Source organism: Neovison vison, chromosome 4, assembly GCF_020171115.1.
Source record: "Neovison vison isolate M4711 chromosome 4, ASM_NN_V1, whole genome shotgun sequence".
NCBI lineage: Eukaryota > Metazoa > Chordata > Mammalia > Carnivora > Mustelidae > Neogale > Neogale vison.
This window is the reverse complement of record NC_058094.1, coordinates 225,514,684-225,525,000: the sequence shown is the minus strand read 5'-3', so window position 1 is coordinate 225,525,000 and position 10,317 is coordinate 225,514,684. Positions and strand designations below refer to the sequence as shown.

Genomic DNA, 10,317 nt, shown 5'->3' with positions numbered 1-10,317 from the left:
TGTCTCTCCCTTCCTGTCCTTCCTTGCTTTCAGCAAGCTCCGAGTCCCCGCTTCTGGGGGCACAATATGCTGCCACTTTGATCTTACTTTCCTCCAACCCCAGTTGATATCTGAAGACACTCCTCTTCTCAGGACTCAGTTGCACAGTAAAGTAAGCCCCCCCACCGCCCACCAGCCTAAGCTTCCCCTTGCGTGGCAAGGGACTGCACTCTGTTCTACCTCCCTGGGGGGTTCTGAGGAACCATTCCACCATAAGATGTCTTTCCTGCGCCCATCTGACTGGAACTGTTTCCCAGTCCCTTGTGATTGTCAGTTGCTCTCCTGGGCCCTATTTTGGCTGTGTCTTGCCTGACCTGTCCCTTGGGGTCCACTAAGAAGCACAGGCTTCAATTTCTTATTTCCTTTCAGGATGTTCTGGCTTGACTCGCTCACACTGAGCAGGAGCAGAGAGTGGGGTGGGCAGGATGTTTTCCCCGCAGACTTTTCTCCCTAAACTGTCTGTTTCTGGGAGCTGGGAGGAGCCTACTTGTCTTGCTGTCAATACAGCCTCTCCCTTCCCTCAGTCACAGACAGGCTGGGGGGAGGGGAGAGTTCTTGCCTGGAACGTCCTTGCAAATGGCTCTGTGGGCTGAAGTGGGGTGGGTGGACTCTGGTTGCTTTAGGTTTTAAGGTTGGGCACTTCCCTCTCACTCTTGGATCTGGGGGTAATGGAAGTGGGAAGATGGTGCGGGGGGTGTGTGTGTGGATGGCTGCTTCTGTCAGCTTCTCTGTTGTCCTTTACCTCTTGGTGCCTGGTACCTGTGGCCCCAAGAAGGATGTCTTCAGAGACACCTCAGCCCCATGTCACAGCCTCTCCTGTACATCCTTATCCTTGGCTGTGGGGTGGCTCAGTGGGACTGCCTTCAGACCCTCTTCTCATCCTCCAGGAAGTCAGAAACTTGCATTCGGCTTGACTTCTGAGTGTGAGAGAAAGAGAGAGAGAGAGAGAGAAAGAGATTTGCCTCTCCTTAGCCTGATGGAACAGGCCTCTTCTCCCCTGCCTCTATACTCAGGAGGAGAGCTACTCTGTCTGGTCTCTGCTCTTTTGGGGAATCAAGGGTCCCTCTGATTTCTTCATCCTCCCATGGGATGAGAGCAGAGGCCTGTCCCGGGAACATGGTACCACAGTGTGGACAGCGGGCCAGGCCAGATGACCAGCTCCCTTCCTTTGGCCTTAGTCTGGAAATAAGGGAATGCTGCCGATGGCCCCCCACCCATGTCCTCTCTCCTGGTGCCTGTCCTCGCTGCAGGCCCTTCTTGGCTCTCTCAATTCCCCAGCCTGGAGGGGAAGGCGCCCAACTCAAACCAGAATCAGCCTGGACTTAGGGCAGGCAACCCAGCATTCAGGAGTGGTCGCGAGGTGGGGAGGCGCAGGGCAGGACCCAGATGCCCCATCACAAGGGAAGGGGAGTTGTGCTATGGAAGGCCCAGGGCACGTTGGAGTGAGGGAGCTGCTGGAGGGAGGTGGAGAGGGCCGAGGGGATGACTGTACAGGCAAGAGCCTCTGGTCTTTTTTAGCATCAGCTAGTGGAGCCACCTCCTTCTCTCCCACTGGCTGCCTCCCTGAGTCACTGCCCACCCACCAGCAAATAAAAAGGAGGTGTCATCTGCTGGCCAATGGCCCTGTCTGGCCCCAGTGTTTGCATCTTTTTGCTCCTGGGTGGAAGGTGAGAGTCTGGGTATGGTGGTCTTACCAAGACCTCTTCCTCTGGGCCTTTCTCCTTCCAGACTCTGCTGCTTCTTTGCCCTTTGTTCCTCCCCTCCCCCTACATCCCATGCTGGTTCTCTCCCCGGTGACAGGACCCACCCCCTTGCTCCAAGGACAGAGGCAGCTGCAAGCCCTCAGGGGCCCCCACATGGCCCCATCCATCTAGCCGGGTCTCAGATCTGGGCTGCCTGGGAGGGGACCCACGGCTGGGCTGGCCGCTCAGCTGCCCACGCCTCCCCACCAGCCCGCTCAGCTGTCAACACTCTGCCCCCCCTGCCCTGGCCTTCGCAGGGCCCTGCCTGGCTGCTCAGGCCGCGGACACCGCGCCCCAGAGACCCTCCCTTAGACCCAGGCAGGCGGTGGGCAGGCAGCGGGCAGACACCCTGCCTGCCCTTGAGCATCCTCAGGCCTCGTTGCCTAAATAAGGGAGCTGCAGCTGGAGCGAGCCAGCTGGCCGGGGGGGAGGGGCCTGCGGCTAGGCCAGGGTTCTCCGAGGGGCTGGGCCACCGCAGCGCCGCAGGGCCCCGAGCCCGCCGCGGATTGGGCCTGCACCGCGAGCCCGCGCTGCAGAGGGAGGGAGCACAAGGGGATCCCCAAGCTGGAACCTCGAGCTCAGGGGCCTATCTTTGATCCCGCAGCTAAGAGGCCGCAACTCGTGTCAGAATGTTACCTCTCTGTGCAGGAGGGCCCCCCCAATAACCCCAGGGAGCGCTGTGTGTGTGTGTGTGTGTGTCTGTGTTGGGAGGTCTCCCCTGCTCAAGGTGCGTGTCCCTCCGGTCTCACCCGTCCTTATTTCAAATCGCGCCCCACTCTTGGTCTAGGGATTATCTTGCCCTTTGCATTTTCCAAGTCTCCCCTGACCCTGGGCTTGTCCTCCCAGGGCCCAGGTCTGGCCCGTGTCACCTACATCAGACTTTGAGCGCATGTTGTGTGTACCCAGAGGGGCTTGGCGTGGTGGGCGACCAGGGTATTAAGGGACCAGCACACCCCAAGTCAGGTTCCTCAGCCCTTCCAGTCAGGGGTGGGGGTGGAACCCCCAGCCCCCTCCCTGGTTGTCTCAAGCCCAGTCGTCGCACCTGTCCTCACTGTTCCCCTACCTAGGGGCCCCTTCCCCCTCCGTAGAGCGCGCGAGTCCAGGGGGCTCCGGGGCTGAGCGAGGGGCTGGGGTGGGGGAGCCCTTGGCGCTGCTCAGCCAATGGGAAGGGCGGGAGCGCGGGGTGTGGGGGGGGGGAGAGGGCGGTGCTGCGGGCGCGCGGCGGGAGGGAGGGGGCCGGGAGGCGGGGGCCGGAGCCCGAGGGGCGCGCGCCGCGTTAACCCTTCCGCCGCCGGGCCGAGCCGCAGGCGCAGCCGGAGCCTCGGGCGCCGGAGCGGCTGTCGGCGCGGCGGGCGGGACCCGGGAGCCCGGCGCTCGGGCGGGTGGAGCGCAGCGCGGGGACGCGGCGGAGCGGGGCCGGTGGCTCGGCGGGGGCCGGCAGACAGGTGTGCGGGCGGCCGGGCGGCCCGAGCTCAGGCGGCTCCAGGCCCGGCCCCGCGGTCAGGAGCCGGGAGCCGAGCGGGGACCCCGCGCCCGCAACCCAGTCCCGGCCCCGCCCGTGCTCTGCTTGGCCGCGGGGTGCGGGGATCACGGCCGGGCCGGGCCACCCGAAGCCTGTGTTGGGCCGGGCCGGGCCGGGGTGGGTGGGGGCCCGCCCGGCCCGCCCATGGGCTCAGGATGCCGGTGCGGAGGGGCCATGTCGCGCCGCAGAACACCTTCCTGGACACCATCATCCGCAAGTTTGAGGGCCAGAGTGAGTGGGGGAGGGGGCCGGCGGGGAGGGGTCGCTGGGGGCGGGCCGAGCTCTCCCGAGTGTGAATGGAGGGGCGTGCCCGAGGCCGTGTGCATTGGGCTAGTGCGAGTCAGTGGGGGCTGTTGGCCTCAAGCCGCGGGCCAGGGGTCGTGAGGGCAAGGCATGGTGCCGGGGGCCGTGGGTTTGGGGCCAAGGGGATTGTATTGGGCTGCAGGGCGGGAGGTTCAGCTCAGGCTTTTGGGATCCGGAGTGTGTGTGACATCTCGAGTGTGCAGGTATCCCTAACTCCCAGTGCCTGGGTGTGGATGGGGCTGTGTGGGGGCAGGGACAGGAGAAGGTAGAGGGTCCCAACCGTGAGACACTAAGTGCTGTGCCTGAGCGGTCTTGACTAGGTTTTTGAGAGGCTGAGAGCCAAGAACTTTGAGCGCCTAACCTGCTCTCGGGATGTGTGTGTGTGTGTTACCCGTGAGTTCAGTCCTGCATGGGCAGTGGGGAGGAATCTTCGACAGAGCTACGGAACTGTGGACTCGCAGGTGAGAGTGTGTCATGGCCTGAAGCGAGGCTTCAACAATCTAACAGGCCCAAGGCAGTGCCCCCATATTGCTGATTTTCCTGTCCTGAGCCATTTATGGGGCCACAGCACCCCTAAGGCTGGCCCGGTAGGGGAGGCTTCCAGAAGTGTCCCAGGCTAGGTGAATGTTCTGGCGTGGGTGTTTGATCCTCCCAGCACGCGTGTGTCTGTCTCCCAGGCTGCATGTGCCGTGGTGGGTGTGACTGCCAAGGGCCCTGGGAGCAGGGAGCAGGTGACATTCCTTGCCCATGACCCTGTGAGCACAGCACAGCGTGTGCTTGTAACTGTGGTGGGGGGGGGGAGGGATCAGTTCGATGGGCAGCATTGTCTGAAGCTGAGGAACAAGGTGATCCTGAAGGGGAGGAGGAGACTGACCGTGGTTGAGGGCCACAAGTGGGGTCTGTCCTTCTCACCAGCTCCAGAAGGCCGAGGAGCTAGGTCTAGAAAGAATCTGGGCTAGGATCTGGGGGCTCGGCTTCTGGCCCCACCTCTGACACTGACTGCCATGTGACCTTGAGTGACTCTCTTCCTTGTCAGAACCTCAGTTTCCACATCTGGAAAGGAGGGGGTGGCCGAAGGAGTCATGCAGGGCCCTTCTCTAGTGGTATTCCAGGAGCTCCAGGAAGGGGTGGGGGTAGGGCCTGCCTTCGAAGAAACTCACTCTTCTCTCTCTGGGCCTGGGAGCTGATTTCTCCAAAGCTGATGTGTGTGGCTGGTCGTCTGAACTGCCTTGGGCTCAGGGGGAGTTGGAGGCCAAGTCAGGGGTCTTTCCATGGGACAGGGAACCATGACTCCTGAGGTCGTTGGCTGCCCGGGAGTTTTGGGGGCCTGGTGAACTGACCTAAAGATGACCCAACTTCAAAAAGTAACTTCCTGGAGCCAGGGTAAGGGAGGGCTTAGGAAAGCAGCCTCCCTTGCCCATGGGATTGCCCAGGGCTGCAGCCGGAGGGCTGTGTCCCCAGGAAGGGGAGAGGGCAGAGTTCCAGCTGCCACCCAAAGCCCCAGCATTAAAGGCCAAAGTGGCCGGCAACTTCTGTGTTTATAAAAAGCTCTTATCCCAGATCATCTTCCCTGGCACCAGCCGGGTCTGCCGCTTGTCTGTGGCTCACCTGCCAGCCTGGGTCTTGGGGCAGGTGTTGGGGGGAGCCACGTCTAGCTGAAATGGGTCTATTGGGCACCTCTCCTTGACGGTGCCTCACTTCCCGCCAGGCATTTCCCTTTCCTGGATCTGTGTTCTTACAAGTGGACCACTGTCTCAGGTCCATCCCTGGTTCCTGTATTTTCAGGGATTGGAGCTGCGGGTCCCCTTCCTTGCTCCCTATGACCTTGGGTTTCAGCCTGTGACCCTCAGCATATTTCTTCTCCTGCCAGACCTAGCTTCAAAAGCTCCTTTACAGGCTGCAGGATGTGGGCATGGCTCTGAACTTCTTTCTAGCCTCAGTTTCTTCCTCGAAGAAACAAAGATAATGATGAGTACCTTATGGGGTCGTCGGAGTATTAAATGAGAAAAAGCATCGCAGATGCTCACGTGGTACGTCCCTCGTCCCCTTTGGAGAGCCCACTCTCCAGCCCCTGACTGCCCTTGGAGGGGCGCGGAAGTCCGGGGAAGTACTGACCTGCTGGGTCCGCAGATACCCGGGGGAATGATTTCCTAAGGATCCCTCGGGGTAAGGAGTGCTCAGTGAGGCACCCCCCCACCCCCCCTCCGCCCCGTGTCTAGAGAGCAGGGGTCAGGAAGAGAAGCCGGAGGACCTGATGCAAAGGGAAGGCTGGCCGCCATCTCTGGCCCTTCTCAGGCTCCCTCTCCAGGCCCAGTGTTTATCCGTCCGCCGCGGCTGCTGACACACGCGTTGCTGACACCCGCCCAGGCTGGCCTCGGCGCCGATCGCGGAGGGGGCGGGGGGCCGCTGGCAGGCTGCCCCGGGGGAAGCCACGCAGCCAGCCCGCGGGACGGGCGGGGGAGGGGGCGAGTCGCCTGGCTGGGTCGGCCAAGGCACCTGTGTCGGGGGCACAGCTGCGTCGCCCCCTGCTGGGGACCCCCGTCCTCGCTGTGCTCCCTGGGGCGGGGAGTCCCCGGGCGGGTGGCTGTGTGTGACAAGAGAATGCGCGGAAAGGGCTGGGAGCCCCCGAGGCAGGGGTCCCTGCTCACGTGTCTGCTCATCCCCGCCCCCCAGGCCGCAAGTTCATCATCGCCAACGCTCGGGTGGAGAACTGCGCCGTCATCTACTGCAACGACGGCTTCTGCGAGCTGTGCGGCTACTCGCGGGCCGAGGTGATGCAGCGGCCCTGCACCTGCGACTTCCTGCACGGGCCGCGCACGCAGCGCCGCGCGGCCGCGCAGATCGCGCAGGCCCTGCTGGGCGCGGAGGAGCGCAAAGTGGAGATCGCCTTCTACCGGAAGGATGGTAGGCGGGGGCGGGGCCGCGACGAGGGGCGGGGCCGCGAGGGACGGGGGCGGGACTGTGAGGGACGGGGGCGGGACTGTGGGGGGGGCGGGGGAGAGGACAGCGGGATCCTGGAGGCCAGAGGGTAGAGGGGGAGACAAGGCGAGTTCCCTGGGGACGTGACCCCATCGGAGGCCACTGCTGTGGGTCAGGTGGCAGGCACGGGCTGGGCATCGGGGCTGCAGGACGGCGTTGGTCTCTTCCCCTCACGCACTCTGGCGGGATAATTTTCGGGGTGGCCACGGGTCTATTTGGCCTGGGTCTGGTGCCTTCGGTTTCTCCCTCCCGAGACAAACGTGGGCAGGTTGAGGTAGGTGGGCTGGAGTTTGACGGGGCCGGGATGGCAGGTGTGTGGACGGAGTCAGGCTTGGAAGGTCAGGTTGGCCGCTGGGCGCCCACCTCTGGCTGGCCACAGGCCTCCAGCTACTCTAGAGCAGCCCCTGCCAGGTGATTGGTCTGGGAGAAGTCACGGAGGGCGAGGCTGGGGGAGGGATTGCAGGACTCTGGCTGGCTCTCGGCTGCCCTTCTCCTGCCCCTCTGTCTTCTTGACTTAAACTGCTCCTGGCGGGAGGTGTGTGCCTCTCCCCACAACCTCAGTTCCCTTTGTCTCGTCTAATGAGCGCCCGCCCACCACCCCCTCCCCGCACCAGGTGTCTCCGCTCAGCCGCCGCCTCCCAGCCCAGCTGCTGGGGCTTCCGGACAGTGGATAAACAGCGCCCCGGGCGGGGTTGCTCCCCGCGCTGTGTGCCTGCCCTGGGTGGGGTGCGCTCTGCTCAAGGAGGGCAATGAAAAGGCTTTGGAAGCCTGGCAGGTATCCGAGAGCTGGGGAGGTGGCTCCCGAAGTGCCACAGGACTAGTCCTGGGCACCCAAACTGCAACTCACTGTGTGTAACTGACGAGCACTTACTGAACCCCTGTGAGCCAGGTGCAGCCCCAGTGGGAAGGGAACGTACCTGCTGCACACGGCACTCTCTGCCTCGGTGGACAAAGTGAGCCAGCCGTCCGTATGCACCTGTCATGGAAATATGTGCTCAGAGTCACCTTGCACTGCCCTGTAAAGGCTTGCCTCCCTCCACAGCCCGGTTTCCGCAGTCCTGTACGGCCTGTGACTTTCCTGGACAGCATCAGAGGGGGCACTATCCCTGGGGCCCTGTGAAAGAGAGTTTGCTTATAGAAAAGTGGGATTCTGGCTGGGAGGCAGGAGCCCAGGAGACTAGATGCAAACTCCGAGGGCAAGGCCTTCCGTCTGTGTTTTTTTGTTTTGTTTTTTCACTACAATCTCCCCAGAACCATTATCAGAGCAAATCTGTTTTTCTCTCTGCTGGGCCGTGGAGTGCTAGCTAGCAGGGGTGGGCGGCTCCCAGTACTGGATGCCCGGCTAAATGTTTCACTCACATTATCTCGTGGAATCTTCACAACTCTGGGACGTACGTACTATTTTTATCTCCATTTTATGGATGAGGAAACTGAACTTCGGGGAAATTAAGAAACTTCCCCAAAGTCACACAGCTAGAAAGAAAGTGGCAGAGCTGAGGGATGGAACCACGTCTGTCCCGAGTGGAGCCCTTCCTGTTCTCACTCTGCTGTCACCTATGAGAAATGACCCCAAGTAGTTACAGGCAGATTATATACTGCACGTTACTTTATGTACAATTTTATTTTGGAAGTTCACAAACCATCAGTATAATGAAAAGAATGCAGATGCCTACGTCTCGGGTTCAGGTCTAACACCAGAAAGTGTGTGATATGGGAACTTGGTTACTGCCTTGAGCCTGTTTGTACTTCTAGGATAGTGTGGCTGCCCAGCCCCTTGGCAACAGGGACCTGGGTTCTTCTGTCTTCCCTGTAGTGTTTGGGGAGCCCTCCTTCTTGCCTCAGGGAGGCTTTTTTGGGCAAAGATGGCCATGGGACCCCTCCTGCAGAGATGCTAACTTGGGATCTTGGTGACCTCGAGGATCACTTTATCCAGCCCACTTGCATTACAGACAGAGAAACTGAGAAGCAGAGGTCCAGTTACCAGTTAATCAGTGGACAAAGTAGGATTAGAATCCAGGCCCCCGGCCCAAGCTCAGATTGTTTCCTTCTTCCAGTTATTTCTCCAAATGGGGCTGCCACCCAGAAAGTCATCTCTGCCTGCCCTCTTGTCGGCTCTCACCTAGTTTCTCCTGTTGGGCCACAGGCTGGCCTTGTCCCCCATTTGTCCTGGTACTTGAGGTCTGGGAGGCAGGCTCCCTCTCCCTCCCTTCCCTCTGCCTCAAAATGCTTAGTCCCTTGGGCGAATCCCTGGGGCCCGGCCTGTGCTATGTTTGCCCGGACACGGGAGCCTTTGTGCGTGGGCCAGGTGGGGAGGCAGAGGCTGGGGATGCCCGAGGCCTTTTTCTGGTCTCTGCCTGGGCCAGCCACAGGAGAGTGGGTTCCTGGGCTTCCGCCACAGGGAGGTGGGTGGCTGGGAAGGAGGCGAGGCCTCTTGCTGGCAGGCGCCACTGTGGCCAGCTGTGCCGTGTCGGTGCCTCTGGCCTAGCTCTGTGCAGTGTCAGGGCCTGGAGCCAGACAGCCCCATTATTTAGGTGCTGGGACTGCTGGGGGGTGGGGAGGCCGGACTGGGGGTGGAGGGCGGGTGTGAGCCAGAGGGAGAGACTCCCGGGCCCTGTGTCTGTGCCCCTTAACGTCAGATCTGGCCTAGAGTAAGGTGGAACTGGGGACAGGGCTGGCCGGCGGTCGTACCCCCACGCGTCCCAGGGCCGGGTCCTGGCGGCAGGTGCTGCTGCTGCACACCTGTGTCCCTACATGGCTCGAGAAGGGGCTGTGGGTCCCTTGGAGCAGGGCTCCTCTTCCCTTGCTCCCTCATCTGCGGGGCTTCTACTCCTGTCCCCTTTGTTCTCTCTGCTCTTTGTTCTTCCCTCCGCCCCGCCTCCCGTGGAGTCCAGCCCCAGAGACCGAGTCCCGGACGCTTGTCTGCTCCTCTTCTGTCTCCCACTGCCGGCCTCCCCGCCCACTCCTGCCCCCTCGGTCTTTTATCTCCTTCCCTTGCACCTGTCTCTCCTCTTCCCTCCCTTTGGCACCCCCGAGCCTGCCTTCTTGCCTCTCTTCCTCTGCCCCCCCCCCCAGGCTGTATCTGGAAATCTCTCTCTCTCTCTCTCTGCCTGTTCTGGCCTGGTCTCCTTGTCCCCGTGTCCCCAGGAGCCTGTGCGTGGGTGGGGATGGGGGTGTCTCTAGAGAAGAGTCTGTCACTTCTCCACTCCAGCTGCAGGCCGGTTGCCATGGTAACAGGGTCAGAGGGCCCCCCCACTGCAACAGCTGAGCTGGGGGCTGGGGGAGGGGTGGAGACCAGGGGCCAGCCTGCTCTCCAGGGTCCCTGGTGCCCCTAGGGAGCCAGAGCCCCTGCGGTGGCCCCAGACTCACTGGTCTGTGGTCCCCAGACTCAGACCTCAGCTTCCCCGGTGCTTGAGCGGACGCTTCTGGCACCAGTGGCCCTCCATGTGCTCCAAGCCATTTCCCCATTTCCTCCCTGTCCCCTGACATCAGACCCCTCACTGTGATACTCCCACACTCCGCCCTACTCCATCCTGGCCAACCCCTCCCCAAGCTCAGACAGCCACCCCCTCTGCCCCACCAGGTCGTGATCCTCAGGCTCCCAGACCCCATCAATTTGGTTGCCCATGAAGGAATTGCATAGATTGGGTACCTAGGCAATCAGATGGAGATGGGTCTCTAGGTGTGTCCTGTGTCCCATAGTGACACAGGAGCAGACCAGAGTGATCCCTGGGG

At 61.8% G+C, this 10,317-nt stretch overlaps 1 protein-coding gene across 1 annotated transcript in view; it reads left to right on the top strand.

The window, feature by feature from the left end:
• Positions 1-3,458: 3,458 nt before the first annotated feature.
• Positions 3,459-10,317, top strand: part of KCNH2 (potassium voltage-gated channel subfamily H member 2) — a 31,487-nt gene continuing 24,628 nt past the window's right edge. The window contains exons 1-2 of the mRNA XM_044246840.1: positions 3,459-3,534; positions 6,280-6,510. Coding sequence (XP_044102775.1) covers positions 3,459-3,534; positions 6,280-6,510 — 307 coding nt within the window. The remainder of the gene's footprint in view (positions 3,535-6,279; positions 6,511-10,317) is intronic.